Here is a 26,783-nt window from a genome sequence, read left to right as displayed (position 1 = left end):
CCTAGCAGAAGGCCTCGCCATACTTGCGGCTCTGATCCTTCTGCCAGATGATGGGGACAGTGCCAGCCACAGGAGAACTTGAAGGCTGCCGCATGGCCTAGCAGAAGGCCTTGCCATACTCGTGGCCCCGATCCTCCTGCCGGATGAAGGGGGGCTGCACTGGCCAACTCTACCTAGAGAGGCCAAGGATTGAACCTAAGACCATCACACATGAGACCAATGCCCTACCACTGAGCCAAGGGTTACCCTCACCCTGCTATATGCTATGTAAATCATTCCACCTGGAAGTAATCCCACTTAAATATTTCAATTGTTTTATTTTTAATAGCTTTAGAATCAGAATGGGAGAAGCAGTCTATATATGTCATTATTGATGTGTATTTATTGATAACTGTGAATGCTGAAACCAGAAGAAGAGATGTTACATAACTCCAACTTTTCCCAATATTTCATATATTTAAAAAGACCAGTCCTTTCTGGGATGGAGGTATGGGGAAGGTATTGCATTATCTGACTCACACTGTCAGGGCAGGACTTTGCGGCAGAAGCCTGGGGTCCCACTCAGTGTGCGTGGGCAAAACCAGCAGGGCTTGCTTGCCACATTTGAACATAAGCGGGGGCCGGGGGAACCCACCACATTACCATCTATAGAGGAGGAACCCCAGTAAGATAAGTCTGGGTTGGGTTGGGGGGGCTGTGTCAAAAATTACCTGACTCCACCACTGCTCTTGCCTCACACAATGCACCAAAGAGACCTGCAGTTTTGCACCCCATAGATTATAAAGAATTACACCAGCGTCGTCGTCGCTGGGGTTGGTTCAAAGCGCTGGGCGTGAGCGCTTGTGTCGGGGCTGCTGTGAACTTGCCGCGTCCAGGCTCATGCATAATTCTTGCTAGGGCTGGGCTTCCCCCTTCGGCGTCTCCTCCCTCCAGCCAACTCTTGGCGAGGTCATTCCAATGAGAGCGAAGGAGGCGCTCAGACAAGGTCGCTTTCCCCCCCTCTCTCTTTTCTGGAGAAGACACCAGCTGAGCGCGAGAGGAGAGGAGCGTGGTGCTGAATTTAATCTGCCTTCGCCAGCCTCAAGGATATCCAGACTCTTATTATACAGCGTCCGCAGAAAGAGAGAGCAAGGCAGAGACAGACACCCCAAAGGAGAACAAGATCGATGCCACCGCTGAGGAGAGTCGTGTGACCAGGAAGCGTCTGGAGAGCGCGCGTCGGGGAGGTTTGGGGAGGGAGGAATCAGCACCTCGAACAGCTCCCCGCTGAAGCTTCCTTCGGGCTCTGCGTGGCGTCAGCGGCGCTTTATCCGCTCCGGGCTTCCTCGACGCCCAGCACCAAGCAGCGCGAGAAATCCACCTCCCCGATCCATCAACTGGAGGCGCACCCAGATTTAGGATCTCCGGCCCGGCTTGGAGAGAGAAGCACGCCCAGACTCGAGGCCACCCGGCCTTCACCGCTGGGGCTATATGCCTGCCCGCTGCTGCTGAAGAAGAGGACAAAAGTTTGCCGCGGAGGGGAGAGCCCTTCTCCTCCCTCTTCCCTTCCCCTTGGAGAAGGCGAATGCGTCGCTTTCGGAGCTGATTTGGTAGGAACGATGACCGAGCGAGGATGTGCACCAGCAGTCAAATCATCGGAGGCCTCCTGGTGCTCTCCGTGCTGGAGATAGGGCTGGGGGTCTCCAGCGTGGCCGTGGGGGCGGTCAGCTTCAGCCTGGCTCTTTCCGAGCGTGCGCCTCAGCTGGGAGACTCTTCTCCGGTATGGAGCGGGGTGTGTGTACGTTAGCCATTTCACTCTCTCTTTAACTCTTGATGGTGATGATGTTGTGCTCAGCGGGTGCTAATTTTCCATACGGCCCTTTCTCTAGCTTGCATGCTCAGTGCACTCTTGATATCTGCATGATCCATGTGTATAGACTGCTTCCTTTCTTCCCTCCCCTCCCCTCCCAACCTATTTTAGGACAACATAACCTGAACTTTATTTGAACCCTCTAGCATAAAACCTCACACCCCACCGCAGCCTTCATCAGATTTATACCTGCGGAACACTGGGCCATGCCTTTGGCCATGGAAAAATCTACAGTGGGGTGTAAAACTATTGGAGGAAGGATCATAGCTCAGTGGCAGAGTGTTAATCATGCATGCAGCTCCCAAGTGTCTCTAGGTAGGGCTGGGAAAACTCCTACCTGAAGCCCCAGGTCAGAGCAGATAATATTGAGCTAGATGGACCAATGGTCTGACTTGGTATAAGGGAGCTGGGTGGGCAGGCAGAAGTCCAGGACCCCATGCAGCAGAATAAGCAGAAGACTCCCAAATGGAACAGGGGTGGCTTAACACTTTGGAAGTAAGCAAAGTAATGCACATTGTCATCTTAAGCCAGTACCCCCTCCCACCAGATGTTTATGTCTAAAATTATCTAGTTGCACCACTGTGCAAAGGACTAGGTGGTAGTCCAAAGACAGAAAAGGTATTTCCAAATGATGCCAAGGACATGCCTTAGACTGCATATTTCTGAAAGAACGAAAAGGAAGCATATTCTTACAGCATTACATCATTTTATTGTGATCAGGATAGAACAACTGCATCTTTTAGTCAGGATTTTACCAGGAACTGAAAATGTGGACAAAGTCAGTCAACATTCAAGCATATTCACAATTCATTTTGACATCATATGTTGTTTGGTTGAAATCACTTACCACCACCACCACTTTAAATATCAGTAAATCAAAGATTGACACCTCAGCTTCAATAGAGGGTGTCCCCTTCTTCTTCTTCTTCTTCTTCTTCTTCTTCTTCTTCTTCTTCCATCCATTGTAACTATTTGTTGGATGAAGTACACTGTACTGTTTTCTATTGCAATTCATAAGACTGGCATCCAATGTGCTTCAGAGCTCAGCTTTAGGAACCCTTCTCCTAAACATAATCTTTGGAAACCAGTCCTATTAATTTAAATGGAATTTGGTGCAACCCAAACAAAACTAAGTAGGTTTAATTCCCATTCAGTTGAATTGAATTTTAAATCTCAGTTACATTATTAAATCCAACTGAGTGGGATAGGACTTAAGTATGTGTAACTTTCAATGTTATGCCCAGCATGGCTAACATTGTGGTGCATGGTAATAATCATCAATGCAGCCATCATGGAGTAGCAGTGGAGTTTTCAGCTGAAATTAGTTAGGTTACAGTGGGGTATGCTGACCAATGATTTCACTTGCATTCGTATAAAAAGCATAGCATACAAGGTACATTTCCTCACTGGTTCTGTTTAAATCATTAGAAAGCAAAGCAAATGTGACCTGTATTAGGATTCATAATTTTAACTGAATAAGAACTTTAAAACTTAAAGAGAAACGAAGTAGAAAAATATTAGAATCATATAGACTTATATTGGTCAAATAAAAGAAATGATGCACAAGGTGTTTTGAAAGTGCACCATTTCCTCTAATTTTAGACTAAATAGCTGCATATTCCTGTGTTGAAATGTCTAGTTAGTACATTTACCTACATGTTAGTACATGTATCTTGGAAAGTAACAGCAGCACATTAATTAAGCTGCTGAGCCACAGAAGAAGCACTTATAGATGGTGGTAAGAGCTGGGAATCACAATTTCACACTTTCAGGTGGCCCGAGTATAATAGTGGGCATGTGTGTGGGGAGGTATAGCTTTCTGAAGAGCAGGTTGGATCCCACCCAAATTACTTGCACTTAGATCCCAATGAAATCAATGTGACTTAAGTTCCAACAAACTTGGGTTGGATTCAACCCTATGGCTTTTGTCAGACTAGGAGTAATCATTAAACCTTTGAATGGCAGTGCTCAGCTGAAGAAGCAGCTGTGGACAAAAATACCGACACTGATAATTTTATAGGTATAGACAATTAGATAATTAGGTGCAGGTTCATATTAGCCTGATGGGTTTCCTGCCTCAGTGTGAGCCTGGAAATGTTCTACTATTACAAAGTTTTATTGGGTAAGGATCTTGCATATTTTTAATCTATTTCTGGGCCTCCTTGCTAGTTGCCTCTGTGAGTACACCTTATGAGTACACCTTAAAAAAAATCATATGTGAACAGCCTGATCTAGAACATGGTTAAAACTCATGATGGAGTCATCCAACCATATTAATTTGCAGCTTGTTCCACGTGGATAGTATACACATAGCAGGGTACACAACATACAGGGCATATGGGACATTTCCACAAGCCTGGGTTCTGGGTGGATGCCTAACTTAAAAATGTGCCATGCTGTATGGTTTTGTGACTGCATCCTCAAGTATTTGGTTTCAAGCTTACCTTTGCTAAACTGTCATTGTTTTCCCACAAGGGTGAGATCTCTGCCTTTTTCAAGAACTGCACGGGGTATGAGCTAGTTGATGCAGTTAGATGTACCCTACTCAATGGCTTCTGAGAGAGCTAATTCATACAGCCAGCTTCCCCACATGATACCGGCCAGGTTGTAACCCTATCAATGGCGCAGCAAGCTTTCTGAGACCACTGTGTCTGTTCTGTAAATGTGCTCTGTGGTTGGTCTAACAATCTCATCTTAGACATATTTGCTCTGAAGAAGGCCATATTGAATTCATTGAGATTCATGTCCGAGTAAGCATGCTTGTAACTGCAGAATTAGGCTTGAAACTGAATGGTTTTGTTTTAATTGCAATAATTTCAGGTATCAGAGGGAGAATAAGTCAGGTAGGGTGGGATGAATTGCTTCAAACTTCTGAAGAGCCCACCCATTAGAGGAAAGCTGATTTTTATGCACTCTTCCTAAAAATAACATAACATGGAAATTTAATTAAAGGCCTTTGACCCACTTCTGTCTCCAAATAGCTGCAACTAGATGGGAGCCCAGTTTCACACATAAGTGGCTAAAGGGAAGGTTACTATGGAAACCTTAGCTCAGAATATCCTGCTTTGTGTAGATTGAAATCATGCACATCTCTATTACACATATTGTCTCACCAACCACAATATCCTATTAAGCTGCCAAATGATATATTTGCTTTTATTTGTTTACTGCCAGGCACCTTTAGCCACCTTTTCTATTTTAAAAGAACACTCAAAGTGGCTAAACATTTATAAAGCAGAGAATAGCAGTTGAATGCACCATCACCGCCAGTAAAGGTTTTAAAAAATTACCCCAACATTGTTACCCTGTAATTCAGATACAGTTAAAAAGTATCTCAAAAGCCAACTGTAATAAATATATTTTCACAAGGTGAACAGAAATGGGACCAGGCAGACTTCCTTAGGGAGGGTGTTTCATAACTTTGGGATTCCATAACTTTGGTGCTTATACCTTCTCATTGCTGTAAACCAATTTATATTGACAACAATGGTATGCAGTATAGCCATAGTTGCAATGTGTGGACTCCAGTCCACAGCAGTATTTTTTGCATAAGCAAGCCCATTATTGAAACTGAGTCACATTTGTGCAGAGTTCTGATGCACAAGATAGTTTTATTGCTAACTGCCTTCATGGATTAAAAAAATAATTGGTTCATGGTCAGTAGCAGACCCACCAAGATCAATGGAACTGCTCATATAGTCAGTGCTAATTGCCTGCATAATGATAAGGGTCATGTATGAGTGGAAACTTGTTCAAGGCCAGTTGGAAACATACTGTGAGATGCAGACTTTGAGGTATTGGGCATATTCTTGCAGAAATTGGCTGTATCTTAATTAGAAGTAATATCAAAAGATGTGGTAGACAAAGCTTATTACACTTCCTGAATACCCAAGACATCTGGGTGGAGCAAGAACACAAAAAAATGTTGGCATCATTAAATTGATTTAGAAATCTTGGGGAAGAAAAGCCATATAAGAATTGTAGGGTCTTGCTTACTTTGGTACATAATCCAAAGACTTCAGGCTGCAACCATGAAAAACATCATTTTAAAAGAAAGAAAACCAGATATTATTTGATATTTAATGGGAGCCACTTCAGTCATACCATATAGGACTGGGGGGACCTATGACTCTCCAGATATTGTTAGACTCCTAACCCCCATTAGCTTCAACCAGAATGTTCAGTGGTGATGGGGACTGCAGATCAACAACATCTGGAGGGCCAAAGGTCCACTTAGAGGCTGTCTAGTGCTCATCCCTGTATTCATGATAGAGATATTAGACCTGGAAGATCCTTGGTACCAAGGATGGTCCAAAGATGCTAAAAATTTGTGGCTTTGCTTGGATGAGAGTAGCCCACACTTAGAAAGATATGAAGCTGTCTCATACTAAATCTAGTTCAGTATGGTCTTGATGCTAAGGGCTTGGGTGAATATCTTGTCAGCTCATCTACCAGCTGTCTTTTAAGTGAACCTGGGACTTCTGAACCCAAAGCATTTTGGAAACAAGAAGAAAGAGTCATCTTATGCAAACATATGGGAGCAAGCTCCATTGACCACAGTGGAATTTACTTCTAAACAAACATGTGTGGGATTGCTCTGTTCATGTCTATTAAAAGGAATTTGTTTGGACTGTCAAAATATAGAGCTCTACTCCAGTAAGGGACCTCAGAACAGAATGGTTACACTAATTACAAATGTGAGAGCTAATGAGTTTTCCAAGCTCAAGAGCAGAAAGGTTAATATATCAGAGAAGAGAGAAATGAAAGGAAAAGAAATACATTAAAATATGTAGTAAAATATATTATGTATCATCTGCTTCTGTCCACCTAATTTTTCTGGAGTTGCAATTTGGCATGGTTCTCACTCTATAAGAAATCAGTTTCAGTTAAGGTAACAGATATTGGAAGAAGAGTCTAGTTATATGGCAACAACCTAAAATCAATCACTCGGTTAATCTCATCTGTGTGGAGACCCTTATCTTGCTTGTGATATGTCTGTCCTCTCAGTTATACAAGTGGATAAAAGACTGAAATACAAAAATTCTTTGAATCCAGCCGTTGTATGCTGGATGCCTTTCCACTTGTATTACTTGTCATAGTCATACAACGTGAGGTGTAATTAGTCCTTTGAGGTGAATAGAATTGCTGCTAGATTTGACTTTTTAAAAAATCTACTACTCACACGGAATGAGCTGGTTCTCCATAGAAACGGCAGAACCAATTGCACGAGCGTGTTGAGCACACAGGCATACACTGCGAAGAGAGTGACAGCATGCATACAAATTGCCTCTACGCACAGAGGAAGGCATGCAAGCATGCATCCACCAAAAAGGAAGAATAAGTCTGTTTTTTAAAAAAATAATAATCCTGAATTATGTAAGTCACATCAGTGGTAGTGCATGTGCTAGCTACTAACTTCAAAAGTGCCATATCGATTCAGTGTTTTGATTTCTCAAACAAGAAGTGCCCAGGCTAAAAACTGTCTAGGATCTAGACAGGCCTTTCTTCTCATTTCAGATGTTTGAGAGGGCTGCTGGCAGTGGTTCCCTGTGGTGCTTGGAAGTCACTCTGTTCATTAACAAGAGAGACACCCACCCACTCACTCCCTTGCTCTCTTCTTCACTTCCTCTGATTCTGGGCTGAGCCCTGACACCATGGCGTAGCAGGCCAGGGTGGAAGCACCACCATTTATCACACAGCAAGGATGATGATGTCATTTCCTGGATTGGGGTATGATTGGCCAATCCTCTTCATGCCAACCATTTCATTAATCAATCAATTAAGGTTCATTGAACAATTCTGATCAAATCAAATGTTAAAAGCGAGGTATCCAAACAAAAATAAAATCAGAAGTTTTAAAAGAAATATACATAATGCAGTAAGCTCACAGCCTATGCAGGATTATGTTCATACTAAATCATGACTAAAACCAAAATCATGTATAATCAAAATGCATTGACTATACTGTATATGTATAGTCAAAATCAAGACTAAAACCAAAATTGTGTAAAATCAAAATGCATTGGGTTCAGTGGTGGGCAGGATTGCCAAAGTTATTTCCCCCAAAAAGCTGTCCACCCCCTTAAAAAAAAAATTCCCTATGTGTGTAAAGCTCAATGTGCACAAACTAAGTGCACATAAGTTGTGGGTTTACTGTAAAAACACATAACAAAATGATGTGCTGCCCTGGGCTCCTTTGGGAGGAAAGGCAGAATGTAACTTTAATACATAAGCAAATATTAAAAATACATGTATGGGTTGGTTTGATTTTTTTTTTTTTTTTTTTTGTAGCAGGCGCTGAAAACAATACAGTGAAGGCTCCTACCTAACATTAATGGGCAGGGACTTCCAGAGAGTAGGTGCTGCCACAGTGAGGGATCAATTCCTTGTAGATGCGAAACATACATCATGTGATACTTGTAAAAGTGCCGCTTCCACAGATCAAAGTAATCAAGTGGGCACATATGGGGTAAGGCTATCCTTCAAGTAAACTGGTCCCAAGCTGTTGAGAGCTTTAGATATGACCATACTGTATAATAGCTTATATGCCATAATACCAATAGCACCTTGAATTTGGCTCGGTAAGAAATCAGCAGCTGTGCAGATCTCTGGGCAGGGGTGTAATATGATGACAGGGTCTCGTTCCCGTCAGAAATCATGCTGCAGTATTCTGCACTGATTGCAGTTTCTGGGCCAAACTCAAAGGAAGCTCTTTATACTGGACTGCATTGCACTAACATAGTCTTGAATTAGTGTGATCAAGCTCTCCCAGTCCAGGGAAGGTCGCAACTATTGTACCAGTTGTTAAAGAAGCTGTTCTCAAAGAGAAAAACTCACTAAGTAGGCGAAGCAGACATAGAGATGGGTCATATTAGCATGAATATGCCACTTTATTTTTTGGAAAACTCCCAAGTCACTTTGTTATGGTAACCAAAATGTTGCAAAATAGCCCGCAAGCATTTGAGTCAGAACTGTCCATCAGGCTGGATAATAAGCAAAAGTTGTGTGTGTGTGCGTGTGTGTGTGTGTGTGTGAGAGAGAGAGAGAGAGAGAGAGAATTTAGTTTGATATTGAAGCTGTGGTGTCTGCACTGGTCAAGGTGCCATAAATGGTTCTCTTCCTCCCCATTTTATCTGCACAACAGCTCTGTGAGGTAGGCTAGGCTGAGAGTGGTTAACTGGTCCAGTGAGCTTCATGGCTGATTTGGGATTTGAACCCTGGTCCTGCTGGTCTAGCACAATAACCACTGTACCACACTGACATGGCCTCACAATTTACCACTACTGCACTTCTTAGCATCTTAAAAAAAGGCACTGGAACTGAGGCCCCACAACCCTGGTTCAAAGTAAAGAAAATTGATTTAAATTTAACATATTAAAAAAAAAATATGTACACAATAATATCCAACAAGTAAGAAACAAAATAACCTCGTCTCTTTCACATTGCTGCTCAGCACATGGACACCTCATCCCCCCCCCCCCCCAGCTTGCTATACAGCACATTCATGGCATGGATGTGAAAGCCCCACCTGCAGCCATCTACCCATTCATATTGCAGCTGGGCTCACCACTACTCTTATCTGCCTTTGCTTCAGGGCACCAACTACAATCCAAACCAGAGATGCGGGAGAAAATTAATCTGGTTTGCATCTGAAGATGAAGCTATCAAATGTGCATGTTCTGAAACTGCCTGAGAACTGAAACCCAGTGCTCTTTTGCGTTGTTCTCTTCTCTGATTTTGCAGGGCAGTTCCCCAGCCAAACGATGTTTACAGCATTGCATATGCTAGGGGAGATGGTGCATAAAAACAGATACATTTGCGAAAACGGCACATAACGTGCATTGTCTTAGGATAAACTGTTTGCAAAAGTGCGTGCATGGGTCAAAACGGCACACGGAGGTGTTTATTAAGAGAAATCTGTACTAAAATGCTGGTGAATTTTCAGGAGGATTTTTAAAAAAATCTCAAATTGCTGCAGAAATGTGGAGAAGCCAATTTAAGAAGAAAAAACTGAGAAACTGAGCTAGATCCATGAGCAAAGGCCTCATATGAGCCCATTGCAGGGAAGTGGTGGAAACATCTGGTCTTGTGCTAGAGGGGAAATCCTAACTGGTGGTCAGAACAGAAGGGGGGGCAGGTAGTTTGCCTGGAGAAGATATGGTGACTGGGCTTAGACAGGGGCTGAAGCCATCACCCAACAGCAGTGGGTTGGCTCAGGATCCAATGGGTCCTGGGGTGGCTCTGTCCTTCCCTATCCTTGGAATGGCCCATGTTGTGGCTGGCTATTTCCAGTGGGGGGGTCTCACAAGTGGCACTCCCCCCTGCCTGTGCTGGCAGAAGGGGAAGGTGTCTCATGCCTCAGGCAGGAGCTGGCGGGAGGCTGTTGGGTGGGTGAATCCAACCTCCCTCCCCACAAGTGGGGCAACAAGGGTTTTGGACTTCTTTATTAGTGGTTGTGTGAACTGATGCTCGGCCGCACACATACATGGGGAGAAAGGTAGCTAGAGGGAGAGGCGGGGAGGGAAAGAGAACGATGTTAATGGTATTATTATGTCATCTGATAACAGCATTCTCTGAGCAGCTTACTATAATAACGTTAAAGTACAATAGCTTTCATGAGTTATTAGGTTCCGCTAAATTAATAACCACTGCTAGACCGATCACTCTTTGTCTAGTTCTCTTGCAAAATCATCCAAGCTACCAAACAGTGCCTGAGAGAGTAAGGTAAAGGTAAAGGGACCCCTGACCATTAGGTCCAGTCGTGACCGACTCTGGGGTTGCGGCGCTCATCTTGCTTTATTGGCCGAGGGAGCCAGCGTACAGCTTCCGGGTCATGTGGCCAGGATGACTTAGCCGCTTCTGGCGAACCAGAGCAGCGCATGCAAATGCCGCTTACCTTCCCACAGGAGCGGTACCTACTTATCTACTTGCACTATGATGATGAACTGCTAAGTTGGCAGGAGCAGGGACCGAGCAACGGGAGCTCACCCTGTCACGGGGATTTGAACCGCTGACCTTCTGATTGGCAAGTCCTACGCTCTGTGGTTTAACCCACAGTGCCACCCGTGTCCCACGCCTGAGAGAGTACCTGAAGGTAAAAGCTGGACATAGTCTTCCTCTTTGCCAACTTTCTCTGCTAACCTGGGATATGTTCTCTTAGATCATGGTTCCGCAAACTAAGGCCTGGGGGCTGGATCCAGCCCAATTGCCTCTGGATCCGGCTCGCGGATCAGCGTGGGGATTCTGATCATTCGGGCTGCACCATTCCCCCCCCCCGTCTCCCTCCAAAGTCTAACTTGTGTGTGTGAATATTAAGGAAGAATAGCAAGCACACACACAAAGCAAACCTGCTAACTTATTGACAGTTAAGCATTTATATCACTCATACAGAAAACCCTGATGACTCACTTCTTAAATGAGTGACAAATGAGTGGCATTCAAATGCCAAAACTGATCCAATGATTATTCATTCTCTGAATCTTCTCTCTGGTTTAGTCACCTTTCGGTCTGCCTACAGTAAACCCAGTTATGCTCCTTTACAGAGAAACTAGCTGCACCTAATTTCATTGAATGAAATCAGTGGTATTTTAGGTGCTCTTCAGACAAGAGACACAGATGTGTGGTAGCCCCTTTTTTGTGTGACACAATCCCATCTGGTAATTGGGATTCTGTATAGTCACAGCCCCAGCTGCATGGACTTGCTTCAGAGAAAAGCAGTCAAAAGGCAGAGGCAGCTGTGAATAAGGGCACTTTAGTCACAACTGATCTAAGTCACTGATTTCAATAGAACTTAGAAACAATTAGCTCAGAAACCTCCAAGTGCCCCTCTTTCCCAGGGACAGTCCTGGATTTACAGAAGCCACCCCAGTTTCTGATTTGATTCTAGAATGTCCCCCTTTTCCTTTGGACACCGCTGTTTTTCACTGGAGAAATATTGGAGGGGATGGAGTTATGAGACCCCTGAGCCAACCTTTAGAAGACACCTGAAGGCAGCCCTGTATAGGGAAGCTTTTTATTTTATTTTTAAAAAAATGTTAGATGTTTTATTATGTTTTTTATATATGTTGGGAGCATCCCAGAGTGGCTGGGGCAACCCAGTTAGATGGGTGGGATATAAATAATTAAATTAGTATTAGTATTATTACTCCCTATTTTCATTGGAGAAATGTTGGAGGGTATGTTACCTTCCTCTGGATAGAAACCATAGTTTTTACATGGGGAAATCACTATTTACACTAGACGTGTCTTTTATGCCAGTTACTCGCAGGCTGATGCTATGCATTTTTCTTCCCAGGGACTTCAGTCACTTTTGGGAGCATGGGAGGAGGGATGAGTTTCTAAAGCTTTCCGTCTTTCCAATGCTGCTGCTTCAGAGTGGCCAGAAGCCAAGAGCAGAGGCAATGGGACATCTCAGAAAAGAGCTGCTGCAACAGCATTGGCATTGGGCAAGCAAACTTCCTAGTACTACAAAAAGGTTGAAGGAGACCATCTTCCTTTGATCCTCATAACACATTTTCTTTTTCCTCTGCCTGTCCCCACATACCTGAATCCCACAGCCAAAATCTTGAGAATCATGGGTGGTGTGAGGATGCAGGGCTGAACACCCCCCCCTTCCATGATCTTCATTCATGGGTGCCCTGATTCACCTCCCTGATTCGTTTATATATTTGGTTTTTACATGCTGCTTCACAAAATAGCTTAACTCAGTTGGTTAGAGTGTGGTGCTGATGACATCAAGATTGCAGGTTCGATCTCCATGTGGGAAGGCTGCATATTCCTGCTTTGCAGGGGGTTGGACTAGAAGATCCTTAGGTCCCTTCCAACCCTACAATTCTAGGATTCTAGGATTTCCCCCAAATAGCCTGGTGGCCAGTCTCTAAGACCTGATAGGCATAATCAGGCCTGTGGCCTGGAAGGTCCACACCAGTGCTTTGCAGCAACCTAACCTGGATGTAACCAGAGTATGTTTTAACTGTGGCCAGAGATCATCTCCCCAAGAAGGGATATGGCTGACATGCTGGGCAAAGCTTATGGAAAGCACTACAAGCAGCAGTAGCCCAGGATCTAAACCAGGTGTAGGAAAGCTTTGGTCCTCCAGATGTTGCTGAACTGCAACTCCCATCAGCCCCAGCAAGCATGGTTCATAGCCAGGGATGATACACAGTTGAACAACATCTGGGCTTCCACAAACCTGATATAAATGCTTCCCCCAAGCTTTGCACCTCTTTCTTAAGGGACAGTGCAGCCCCATAACAAAGATTGACTCAACAGCATTCCCTAAATCATAGGCTGACAGCGCCTCTGTCTAATGTACAGTGATCTTCAAAAAAATTTTTAGCTTTCAACCAGCCTATTACTGTCTCAGGGTCTGCTTCCTAAGTTACGGAGAGTGTCCTCCACAGCTTATGAAAGGAGAGACCCGGGTCTCAGCTCCTTGCCTCAGTTCCTCCCCTCTCTGCTCCAGACCCATTTTTTCTGCCAGCAAAGAATCTGCAGACAGCCAATTCATAGCATTCAATAGATCTTCCAAGCACTTCCCGGGTTGCAGGCTGAGTATATTTTAGTCGCTAGGAAAGAAATTGCCTGTAAGGGGATTTATGGCAGTCTTTTCATTTTGGTTTAAGAAGCTCAAGTGGATCAGAACAAAGGCAATTCATTTCCAAACTACACCAGGAACTTATTGGATTAATGCACATTTCGGCTTGAATGGCCTCCCCAAGTAACTTTATGCAACCGTTTATTTTTATTTTTGCCTCCAGTAATATCCAATGACAGTTTATTCGTAATTAGAGTTTATGCAGATTGTGACATGTCTTGCTAACCTGCTTTCTATGCAGACTGAGGATGTGAGAATCATACTTGATAAAAGTAGTTGCTTCAGGCCAAACATGATGTGTGTCAGAAAATGTGCCTAGAAAAAAAACGAGTGAACAATTTTCCACTTGACCCACACTTTCTACACATGGGTCCAAGTGGTTTCTCCCTTGCCCTGCTCCTTTTCCCCTAGGGAAAACCAATTTTCGCTCTAAATAGGAGCAAATGTCAATCCGTATAAAACCTGAATTGCTGTTTGTTCCAATTGAGCACTAAAGAGTGGTTTTCCCCGGGGGAAAGTGGCAGGACAAGAGGAAGCATGGATTAGCCTTAAGTGTGTGTGTGTGTGTGTGTGAGAGAGAGAGAGAGAGAGAGAGAGAGAGGAGAGAGAGGAGAGAGAGAGGGAGAGAGAATGAATGAATGAATGAATGAATGAATGGAGAAAGAGCTTTAAAATGCACCAGGAAAGAGCTGAACATCCCCCTTTGCACCTTGTAGGGCTCTGTAATTGAAAGTAACATGGAAGAAAGCTGGCAGGTGAGAACCAAGTTTGGAGAAGAAAAGGGTGACTAGGGGAGTCTGTGGTCCTCCAGATGGTGGACTCCACTTTCCATCCATCAGTTGCAGCCTGTATGGTCAATAGTCAGGGATGGTGTGGTCCAACAATATCTGGAGGGCCCAAGATTCCTCATCCCTGGTTCACCTACTTTTGTCTTTCCTGCCTATGCTGCACTTTAAGTCACTGCACACCCCTGACCTTTTTATAGGATATTGGCAAGCTGAGTCTTGCTGCTGCTCTCCTGTATTATCGTGCCTGTAACCTCACTGCTATAGGTAGAGATTCTTCCTATGTCACAAGGTAGTTAGTCTGGGGTACAGATGGTTCCAAATTACTGGTCACCTAAGGAATCCTCCAGGCATCCTGTCTATTGAGAATTCAGCTCAATTAAGCTACACAAAGCTTACACAGAGGTATGTCTACCGGAAAAGCTAATTGTGATGTTTCTATGTATCAATGATTGCATTCCATCAAGTGATCTACCACCAGAAAGCAGAAGTGCTTCCAAGCTTGAGGGGGACATAACAAGAGAGCCAGTGTGGTGAACCTCACTTCACTACAGAGTAATTTGCCATGTTGCATGTACTACTGCTGCATTGTGGGTTGCTGGGCCCAGAGAACTACTCAGACATGGTGACACCAACTAGTATCCATGCATGTGTGACATCTTACACAGTGTTGGGCTTAGGTATAACCAAACACACTGGGTTCATCTTGGTTTTCCAACCATTAATATTTACAGTCCACAGACCACTCTGACAGCATTTAGGTCTGGTGATATTTGAAACAGAATTTAACTTTTTCAGGAGGTTGAGGTGGAATGTGTTGAATTTCCCTAGATTTTAAAATAATAATAATTGAATGTTAATGTGAAACAGTGTTTTCATGTGTAAGCACTGTATGGTGGTAAATTGGAGGAGGGGTTAAATTTGGGTTTCTACGATTTGTCTGTTGAGAATAAGAAACAAGTTGGACATCCAGTGCGATTCATGTAGCTATTCTTGGAAGTCCATTGAAGTATGTTCAATGATGCTTATTCCCAGGAAAATGTGCTGAAATCTAAATTCCCAGTTTTAGACTTTGTGCTTCAGTTTCTGCACTAAATACATCAGATTCATTTATTGAAATTCACTATTTGAAATTTTCTATGCATGAAGATGCTTGACTTGTAGCATTTGGCTGACTTTTCCACATTAAGTATAATTGTGTTCATGACCATTATTGCCACTGGTTGTCATTTCTTAAGGCTGAACTGAGAACTGGCCCTACCATGTTGACCAGAAGTAAGAGGATGGCTGTAAAACATTTTTGCAAAAGGAGAAACATTCAATAGCTGGTTAATAGGAAATATGAATAACTTTGCATGCACTCAAGGATAGATATGACCTGCCAAAAGGGCAGGCTGTAGCTGACCTTGCAAACAGGCCTAGAAACAGACTTTCAGAGCAATCCTAACTATAGAATATCAGTGTAACAGGTTGGCATAGTTTGACTCATTCCAAGCTCCATCTGGGAGCCTCTGGAAGGGGCTCTTGCTGGCTGAGTCTGCAGGTGAGTGTGGGCCTAAGTGTTGAGGATTGGGCCCTAGATGACAGGATGGAGCCGAACAGGGTTTTGAATAAGTGTAAGACTCCCCTTTCCCTTTCCCACAACTCCTCAGAAGTTCCCCTTTCAAGATGGCTGCAATGGGATGTTGATGTGGCTCCAAGATGGCCAAATCCAAACTCTCATCCCAGCGGATTTTGGATTTGGTTTGTGCTGTTCCTAAATACAAAGAGGTTTGGCTGAAAACTGTTTTTCGAAAGAGTAATCCTGTCATCTAGATATAGCCACAGCTTTAAAAAAATGAATATTCTGCTACGGTTTTCATTGTTTTACAGCGCGGCAGAGTTGACGCTGCTGTTCTAGACTTTCAGTTATGACATATGTTCTTCTTGTTGTTACAGTTTCTGCTTTGTGGAGCGTGTGGAATACTGTGTGCCAAAAAAAAATCAGGACTTGTCGTAAGTTTTTGCATGACTTGTATTATGTATCAATAGATGAAATGCAAACTGTCATGTGCCTTGAATTATTTGCTGCTGCAAGACGCCATGCTCCATCTCCAAAAGGACAGTGGAAAGTGCCCTTGGGAAAGGTAGGTACTTTCCTACTCTGGGCCACAGGCGAGCGACTGGCAAGATTCAGTTTAATTCTGTGCTGCCCTTGGCCTAATCCCATAGGAGAGGGAAGCCCTGAGGGCGAGAAGGAGTGTAAGAGGAGGAAAAATGGGTGAAAGAATGGAAGGAGGAGGTGGGAAAGCTCTTTGAAAGCTGTCAGTTCAGATCTCTGGCAAGAATGAGGTTATCCAGTGCTATTTTTCTAGAAAAAGAGGTGCCATAACTTGCCTCGTTCCCTTGTTAATAATAATAATAATAATAATAATAATAATAATAATAATTTATTTCCCACCCTCCCCGGCCAAAGCCAGGCTCAGAGTGGCTAACAACAGTAAAAATAGCATAATTTACATAAAATCACAGTCAATTAATTAAAATACATATGAAAATCAATTCAGAATCAAATTAATGGCAACCATTGGGCTAGAGTTCTATGAGGATTACAGAAGGAGAGAGGAGATCAGACTGTGCCTTGGCCAAAGGCCTGGTGGAACAGCTCCATCTCAGAAAGATGTCAAGTCCCGCAGGGCCCTAGTCTCTTGTGACAGAGCGTTCCACCAGATCGGGGCCACAGCCGAAAAAGCCCTGGCTCTGGTTGAGGCCAGCCTAATCTCCCTGTGGCCTGGGCTCTCCAAGATGTTTTTATTTGAAGACCTTAAGATCCTCTGTGGGACATACCAGGAGAGGCGGTCCAGTAGGTACGAGGGTCCTAGGCCGTATAGGGCTTTAAAGGTTAAAACCATCACCTTAAACCGGATCCTATACTCCACCCGGAACAAGTGCAGCTGGTATAGCACCGGGTGAATGTGATCCCATGGCGAGGACCCCGTAAGGAGTCTCGCCACAGCATTCTGCACCCGCTGGAGTTTCTGGGTCAGTCTCAAGGGCAGCCCCATGTAGAGTGAGTTACAATGGCAATGTAATCCCTTATAATGGCAATGGCACCCACCTGAGAGGTGCTGGAATTGAGTTCCAGCAAGTTCCAGCTGAAAAAAAAGTTATCTAATGTTATGATTTATAATGGCAAAGAGCCCATTGATGCAAAACAAAGGACCATCTTACCTAGGCACCTCTTTAGCTTGGCTTTTGATATCTGAGGTGTACACTTTTAGAACCCCTGTTGAAAATAAGCTTGAAAGAAGCATTTTGTGGTAGCCAATATGTCCAATCTGCCTGGTTGTGGCGTACGTGGTGCCCACAATGGTTTCTATGGTTTGCAGATATGCCCACAGGCCCCTAAAGAATGGCAACCCCTGTTACACATACTGAGAAAATGTACACACAGGTGTCAAAAGTTCTGTAGAACTCATAGCTACTTCTTACACCTTTCATATATGTGTTCATCGACATGCTGGGTGTAACTGGGGTCGAAAACTGTATTTCCATGAAAGCTCATCTCCTCCCACATGTGCCTACCTGATTTTCTTCAGATGTCCTTCTATGGCTATGAGTGCCCCACCACATGAAGTGCAGCAGGTGGCTATCAAGCAAAGGGCCTTTTCAGTAGTGGCACCTCAGCTGTGGAGCAGCCTAGAGAGGCTCACCGGGAGGCTGGTGAAGAGTTGTTGTATTTAATTCACCTAGGCTTTTAAAATTTATGTTTTGAATCTGGGCTGTACATCATTTTATGCTGTCTCTGGGCAAGGAAGGTTTTTCTTATTCTTTTTGGCCGTCTTTTATCATTTATGGTTGGTTTTCGGAAAATCTATCTTCTAGATTCTTCGAATTGTAGAGTTGGAATGGGCCCACAGGGTCATCTGGTCAAACCCCCTGTGATGCAGGCATCACAGTTGAAGAATCCCCATTGCATATACAGTGGTACCTCGGGTTAAGAACTTAATTCGTTCTGGAGGTCCGTTCTTAACCTGAAACCGTTCTTAACCTGAGGTACCACTTTAGCTAATGGGGCCTCCCGCTGCACCGCCACTGCACGATTTCTGTTCTCATCCTGAAGCAAAGTTCTTAACCTGAGGTACTGTTTCTGGGTTAGCGAAGTCTGTATCCTGAAACATCTGTAACCTGAAGTGTCTGTAACCCGAGGTACCACTGTAACTTATTGGCCCTAATATAAGCCACACTTTCCTCCCAAATTCTGACCCTGTAGCTTATATTTGCGACCTTACGGTATGCAGCTAGGAGTGTGGGGCAACCGCCCCCCCCCCCGAGAGTGAGGAAGGGGAAAGTCCACCGGCAATGCAGCAAGCCCCCCCCCCCCCAGTATGTAGCCAGGAGCAGCAAGGAAGGGAGTGACTTATATTCAGGTATTTTTCTTTTCTTTTCTCCTCCCTCCCTCCAATTTTAAAGCTGCGGCTTATATTCATGTGCGGCTTATGTTCGGGCCAATACAGTATTGCTTGCAAAATACTTTGTCATCACCTGCCCAGGGGAGTTTTATTTATTTATTTAAATGTTTTGGGCCGTGCGGCTATATATCCGTCAGTCCGTCACTCTGCTTTTTAGCCCCCCCCCCCCCGCACCGCAATTGCCTTCTCTGGCCGAGAAGTCCATGGTAACGTGATCTTTCTTGTCTCCTCCTAGATGATACTTTTCTCAGCCTGCTGTATCTGTGGACTAATTGGAGGAATATTAAATTTTCAGTTCCTTCGGGCTCTGACAAAGAAATCCTCAGCTCTCTATCCTCTGCATGTCACCTCCATGTCCCTGGCTTGCATCGGCATCGGTGGCTGCACTCTGTCCTCGTGGCTGACTTGTCGGCTAGCCAGCTACGAGCAAAGAAGAATGTTTTCAGAAAGAGAGCACTCGCTGCATCACTCCCATGAAATGGGCGAGAAGGTAAGTTGGGCAGTCTTCCCAAATCGTTGCGTTTCTTCCCAAAAGGCTCTTCTTGTGTTCTAATATATTCATTCAGCAGTAAGGGGAAGAATTCAATTTTCGGCTTTACAAAGGACTGGGAAATGAAACACTGTCGTTTGGTGCATGCTTCGTTCTGTTATAGAAAGCTATTTTTGGATACCGTATCTCCGCAGTACACCCATTTCAACAAAATGCGTCAATTATCTACATTGTTCCATTGTATAAGATAGACAAATGCTGAGCCGCTAAGTCTAGCACTCCCTAAATAACCTGCTTAATTAATGTGAATATACAGACACACCTCACTGCATGGAAATATTGTTTCCAGTGATATTTTCCTAGAAAAAAAGGTGCCGGAACTCACCATGAACGCCTCCCTCATTCTCTTATAATGGCAATGGTGCCCACCTGAGAGGTGCAGGAACTGAGTTTTGGCGACTTTTGGCTGGGGGGAAAAGCCCTGATTGTTTCCCCCTGCTTAGTACTTTGTAAAATGGAGAGAGTCCAAAGATTAAATCTATGTGGGACAGGGATGGAACACCCATGGTCCTCCAGATGTCCTTTTGAATGACAACTCACATCGTCTCTGACCATTGGGAGCTTGGAATGATGGTAGCTCGGATCCCAACAACACTGGAGGCCACAGGTGAACTCCACCCCAATGTTGGAGGTCAAGCTGAGCAATCAGCAACCCCATGCAATGGATGTGTTGTTGGTTTGTACTGCTTCAAACTGCAGGTGGAAGAATCAGACGGCTGAATTTCCCCCACATCTTCCCAGAGCATACAAAACCTGCATACTAGGGAGGTTTGAGCCAGGCTTTCTGGGGATGTACAAGGTATTCTTAGCAAGAGAATGCCCTTGGACATCTGCTCCTATACTCTAAAGAGGTACAGTCCAGGGCTAGAGTCTATTGCCAGAAGTTGCTGATTGTGTACATCTGTACATGAAGTACAACTTTCTATATATTGATACTGACATGCTGCCTGTTTCTCTGCCTCATTTGTGACTGTTATATCTATATTAGAGATTGAGGGGTATTGAAATAACCGACCTGCCCAGCTGCCCAGTGGTACCCCCGACACCAGAGTTACCTTCAAGGTATGCTAAATTCTAGAATGCTACAATGCTTGGTTTGGTTTTTAATAACTCTGTAGCAAGTTTAGTTTCTTACAGGAATGCATAATCAGTCTTGGGGTGGATCTACACACAGGGGGAAAATGCTATGAATAAGTCAGAAATTAAATCTTTAAAACAAAAGAAAGAAAACACTATGGAAAATCGCAAAGTTTTTTTGGTCTCCAGCGCTATCTTGTGTTGTATGTTTATAACACATTCAAAGTGCTCTTTTTTGACTAATGTAGCTGAGTCCTTGGTTGGTGCTTTGAAATCACCCCCAGAAGTCTTTATTCACTTACAATACTTCTAGGAAACATGACACAGAAAACTGCACAGTAAGATGTTAGAGTTGGAAGTATGTTCTTCATTTAACTTATTGATCCTTATTGTTGTTGTTGTTTAGTTGTTTAGTCGTGTCCGACTCTTCGTGACCCCATGGACCAGAGCACGCCAGGCACTCCTGTCTTCCTGCCTATGGGCATCCAAATAAGCATTTTGTTGAATGTACCGGTGGATTGACTTACACCTTTTCAAATCAGTATGCACTTAAAATACAGACCCTTGTCACAGACAGCCAAATCATCTTTTAAAACAAAAAAAAACAAAAAAAAACTTACACTTTTTTGCATTGCACTTTCCTGACTTAGATTGACATGTTGCAGTGCTTTTTTTCTAGAAAAATAGGTGCTGGTACTCACCATGAAGTTGTTACAGTAAGTGCCACACTTTTTAACAACAAAAAGAGGTGCTGGTACTGCGTACTCATGAGTACCCCCTGAAAAAACCCCCACAAAGCACTGCACAGTTGTAAGCTTAGTGTCATGAGTTAAACAATTTCGTTAAAAAACTGACCATCAATAATCATAATGACTTTCAGGAGCAAAATTCAAATAGCTAACTTTATGTAAGCATTTTTGAATGAATGTACTGAGAATTTATTTCTTATAATAATTTTTATTAGTTTTCAATTACAATAATCCAATAATAGCCTCATTATAACAATGCCAAATTATAATAAAATTACTAATACCAATTATTCAGATGCCAAATTATATAATTTAGGTGACCCCCCCACGTGCTAGAATTGAGGGTTTGATGATTTACTTTATTTCTGCATTCCAAAGTCTTATTAATTTCAGTTACACTCCAGTCAAAATAACAATCCCTTATACAACAACTTATATTAACAACTTCCATTTGTATTGACATTAAATGATTTATACATTTACAGTTAAACATTCAAACTATTTCCTTGCTCTTCCTGTGTGTGGCAATTATTCTGTCTGTGATGTTTCTTCCTGTCCTTGTAAAATATTATGTCTATCTTTTCCCGGTTGTTGCTGTTCTCCATCATGCCTTGGGTGGAGATAATATCCTGGCAAGAGCCAGGTACGGAGATGAACTGCGAGTGAAGCCCATTCCCCCCTGTCCCTGGGGCGAACTTGGAAGGATAATTACCCTCAATCATCCTTGTTTTTTCTTTGGCAACGATCTCCTGCTGTCGTGGGTGCTGCCTCCATTAAGGCAGACCGGAACTGGAAGCCCAAATGAACTGAGAATTTAGACCTCCCCCCCCCCAATAGCTCACAAAGGATACAAAACCATGATGTTGCACTTCCCATGTGAGAAGTGCCTAAAACGGCCCTTTATCCATCCATCCTCACAACTCTCCTGAGTTGTTCTCCTCTTTCAACTATTTCAACAAGTTTGGATTTGTTTACACTATGAAAAGTTATATCGGAGGCAGAATCCAGTTATAATGGGTATAATCAGGGACTTTCCTCCTCCTCCTCCTCCTGTATTTTAATGTGATAGTACTCATAGTACTGATACACCCTCCGTTATCTCTGATCATGTAAGCAAGCTCCATAATTTCCTTTTTATAAATGGGGAAACCTAAGCAAACGCAGTAACTTGGTTGACTGAGGAGCTCCTGAGCCTTCCTCCAATACTTGTTTTACTGGATGATATTGGCTTTCACCGGTGACATCCATTGGCTGCTTAATGGCTGAAGGGATGTTAAGTTTACTCATCTCACTCTGTTTCCCAGCAGACAGGTGTCTACATCACCACATCCTCACCTCAACCGACATTATCTGGCGCCCTTCCTGGAAATCCCAGCAGAGACCAAGGTATCAAATTGTGACCCAATTGTCATCTCTTCCATAATACAAACATAGGTTCCATTTCTTCCATGGGGCATTATAAAAACAGGACAAGACAGATTTATTGTAAGAAACTGCTTAGGGAGACCATTAGGGAAGTTTTTTTTAATGTTTGATGTGGTATTGTTTTTAATATTTGGCTGGAAACTGCCCAGAGTGACTGGGGAAACCCAGCCAGATGGGTGGGGTATAAATAATAAATTGTTTTTGTTGTTATTTCTACTGCTACTGGTTGTCAAAGACACTTTTTCAGTCACATGCTATCTGCTGTCTAGGGTGAAGGAAGGACAGATGTCCTGTTGCTGTAAGGAGCGTTGAAATAACCAGGAGGCAAATCCCAACAGCACTGGGAATGAAGGAGAAAGAAGTCAGTAGACCAGGGGTGAGGAGATAAGGAGTCTAGGGCCTTCCAGATGACCTTGGACTCCAACTCCTATCAGCCCCAGCCACCATGGCCAATAGTGAGGGATGATGGGAGTTGGAGTAAAACAACTAGATGAGCCACATCCCTAAAGTAGGTCCACATCTCAATGTGAAATATAAGTTATTGAGAAACAGAAACCTATCAGGACCTAAGGAGAACTGGAGCTTGAGGGCCACCATGAAAAGAAAGCGAAAGCTAAGTTAAAGCAGCAGTGAGGCAGATGCTTAGCACAGGAAAATACCAGACAAGTCATAAAACTTAGAGGGATGGGTGACAACCATGCCATCAAGCTTAAGAACATAAGAGCCTGCTGGATCCAGTCCAGAATCCAGTGGCCAACTAGACCCAGTCCAGAATCCAGTGGCCAACTAGATGTTTATAGGAAGACCGCAAGCAGAACCTGAGGGCAACAGCACTCTTCTCCCCATGGTTTCTTGCAACTGGTATTCAGAAGTGTACTGTCTTCTGAATTCATAGCCATTTGGGGTAGTAGCTAAGCTTCAAGATCAGTTGCAGGTGTACAGGGGATGTCTTCATTTTAACTTGTTGCCTTTGTGCTGGAATGGGTAAGGTTGGTGAAGAAGCTTTTGCTATGCTTCCGTGTGTAGCATCCTTCCATTTGGGTGGCTGAAGAATGTCTGGGGTTTTTTTCTAGTTCTCTCATACAATCACTTTTCATTACATCATGTTCCACAGCATTAAGCTCCCCCAGCCGATGAGCCGGGGAAGCAGCCTCAGGCCTGTGGGCCGCAAACTACCAAGGCTTTTCCGCACCCATGACTAAGGGCGCTTCCAGACTGTCACTCTTTTGGGTGGGATTCAATCATACCCCAGGAAATTCAGGCGGTGCAATTGAAGCTGCTTTGGAGCCCTCACACAACAAGTCTGATTTCCAAAAGATCAGAACTTTTCCCTAATAAGCAAAGGGATGAGGAAATGCACTCGCAAGTGTTGGGACGACACTTGCTTAACACAATGTCTTCTAATCTCACAAACAGATCAGAATGATGGCTCATTAAATGTTCATTTATTTATACTTATCTATGCCACTTTTTCCTCCAAGGAGCCTGGGGTGGTGTACTTAGTTCTCCTTCTCCTCATTTTATTTTCACAACAACGCTGTGCGGAGTAGGTTAGGCTGAGAGGGAACAACTAGCCTAAGGCCACCTTTAGAGCTTCATGACCAAGTGGGGATTTGAACAATGGTCTCCCAGGTCATGGTCCAACACTCTAACCACTACACCATGCTGACTCCTAATAGTCAGTGTCATCCAATCTCTCATTGAACAGATTGTCTGGCAGCTCCATACTGTCATTGTGTGGCAATGCACCCAGGGGCTGATCATTCTGGGTGGAATAATTCTAGGAAAGAAAATCTGGCACAGGCCAGATGTGAGCTTCAGTCCTTACGTTGCTTAAATCTGTACTGGCTAATTAGCAACATGCAAAGCTGACCAAAAAAAATTGCCTTTAATCATAACTCCCCATTTTATGCTTACAGGAAATGACAGACAACATGTGTAATGGAGGCCCACACCTAATTTATAATGGAAGAGCCTACTAAACAGTTTACAGTTTTCAAGAAGAACAACTACTTTCAGGATTTTCTTTAAGAGGCAAAGATGTAGATGGCAGCAACTTTTGAGAGAGGGCACTGGAAACATGGCGGCTTTTTATTTGCAATAAGTTCACAGCTGAAAACAACAACAGCACAGTGGCATCTCCTTGCAGAGATTCGTCTTGATTTTCTCTCCCGTTATTTGAAGATATTTTACTGCATATTTTGACGATACACAGTAGTGATAACGTCCTTAATGTTTTCTTCTTCTTTTGTCTGAATGATTTTTGGATGGCTGTGATCATATTTTAAAATGAATTTTTCAGACTCTTACTCGGGCTCGCCTTATGACGATTTTCTGAAATTAAAACTAAAACACAACAACCCGCAGACGTGAAAATGGAGAGCGTTTCAACAATGGATTGCACAATGGCAGGAATGGAAATGAGACTTGAAAGGCTCGCCTTTCCTATGCAGAGCCTAATGAATGAATTATGAGCATGCTGCAACAACACGGATGTCTTTGTTTTGAAAGACAGAATGCTTTAAGGATGCCATAAGTCAAAACCTGAACAATGCCTTGCTGTAAAGAAACTGTAAATATTTCCAATTTGTGAGGTATATTTCATAATTTGTTCATACAAGATGTCAAATAAAAAGAAACCTAAAAGTGTGACAGTTCAGAGTATTTGTGAAAATGTTCCACAATCATCCTGAAAAAGATACATGGGAACAAAAAACCCTGATTTTGACTGACCTGTACCTTCTAACCACTACAAACAATCTCTCACATCCTGACAGAGTGGATCAGTCTCCTGGCATGGATGTTGGATTATTTTAAAAGGAAGATGGTGACTTCACTTCCTTTCTGTCGCCTGACCTGGAATAGTGTTGCACTGAGTACCCAAACAGACACAGCTAGTTTAGCACAGGGCTATCCAGATTATTTGCCCAGGACTTAGTTAAACACATCAGGTTGTCCTCTGTATCCACAAACAAACTGTGGGTGATAGATGCTTTGTTCTGGGCAGACCTGGGACGGATCTACACTTGTCGTTTATAACGTTAAAAATATGTTATTAAAATGTGACACTAGAGGGCACTGCAGAGCAGCGACCCACTGGCAAAGGGAAACTGCCATTAAGCATTATAGATCGTTATACTTTATAACGCTTAGAAGATCAATGCAGATCCTGCCCTGATGTTTAACACCACCACCAGACCAGGGGGTCAGCTGACTAGCACACACAAATTCTAACATGTAGCAGAGGAAGCAGAAGGAGCAAGGCTTTGATGCAACAGCCCTCCTTTGACTGCCTCCATACCGACCCCTACCTACAATCACAGGGATTACAACCAAAGTATAATTAAATTGCTTGGTCAAACATTGCTGCCAAGTTCACAGACTCATCCTTATCACAAGCAAGTGTATAACAACACTCAAGTAGTTCAGCCGAAATTCACAGTAAAGAGGCTTCCTCTGCCAAAGGTGCTGCTACAACGCAGCGCACTTGTCCTCTGCGTAATTGACAATCGGGATCATGTGTAAGCCTTGCTTCTGGGGAATGATGATCTGGCTTACACCCAGGTCATAGATAGCAACAACATAGACAATACTACTTTTCAGGGCACACAGATCTGCAATGTGTATATCTGCGGAAGTAGGATCTGGGCCAAGGACAATAAACCCAAAGTGTAATTGAATTGCTTTGTCAGACGTTGCTGCCAAGTTCAGAGTATAGACAGGTAGGCAAAGGACTTTGTCATACATTTGTGCACAGCACGAAAGCTCTCACAAATGCAAAACATGAAGCTGCCAAGAATTTATGTTCAGGTCACCCCTTTCATTAAATCAAACAGAGAGGCATCAGTATAAGCTAGATCTATTTGGTTTGATTATTACAGTGTATTTATTCAAATAGAATAGCTAATCTTCCCCTTTGCTAGAACTAGAGAGAGATGATATAAGTGGATCTTGCTGTAAATGTTTGATGCATCCTTGAAGGGGGCCATTCTTGCTGCCATTCACCCCAACCAGCGGCCTGCATTACCACTGCAAAGCAGTAACTTTGGCCATGAGTTATATGCACAGTCACAGGAAGCACAACTGAGTCACATTGCTAGCATTCACCATTTGTGGTCAAATAGAGACCTCATGCATTCACCCCTCTGTTACAGGGATGGCTCGTGTATCTTGCCTTCAGAGATACAATTTTCATCTTTCTGGTCCTGTGAATAAGACCTTAGGGTCCAGCCTTAGACTCCTTTCACCCTTTGCTACTTCCACTTTCCACTGCAGCTCTCCAACAAACTTACTGCCTGCTG

At 43.5% G+C, this 26,783-nt stretch overlaps 1 protein-coding gene across 4 annotated transcripts; it reads left to right on the top strand.

Annotated features, from left to right (window-relative positions):
* The first annotated feature begins 556 nt into the window (after window positions 1-556).
* On the top strand, window positions 557-25,134 carry TMEM196 (transmembrane protein 196). 4 transcript variants are annotated; one of them, XM_080975690.1, is made up of 6 exons: window positions 557-1,771; window positions 16,169-16,225; window positions 18,917-19,171; window positions 20,220-20,293; window positions 22,362-22,443; window positions 24,402-25,134. In XM_080975690.1, the coding sequence occupies exons 1-6, from the start codon at window positions 1,613-1,615 to the stop codon at window positions 24,462-24,464; spliced, it is 690 nt and encodes a 229-aa protein (XP_080831816.1). In that variant the 5' UTR covers window positions 557-1,612; the 3' UTR covers window positions 24,465-25,134. The 4 variants fall into 4 exon arrangements, with proteins under 4 accessions (XP_080831816.1, XP_080831817.1, XP_080831814.1 ...); XM_080975691.1 differs by having other exon boundaries at window positions 559-1,759; XM_080975688.1 differs by having other exon boundaries at window positions 560-1,777.
* The last annotated feature ends 1,649 nt before the right edge of the window (window positions 25,135-26,783 follow it).

This window comes from Podarcis pityusensis (assembly GCF_964106645.2).
Source record: "Podarcis pityusensis genome assembly, chromosome: 12".
NCBI lineage: Eukaryota > Metazoa > Chordata > Lepidosauria > Squamata > Lacertidae > Podarcis > Podarcis pityusensis.
This window is presented reverse-complemented; position numbering and strand designations above follow the sequence as displayed.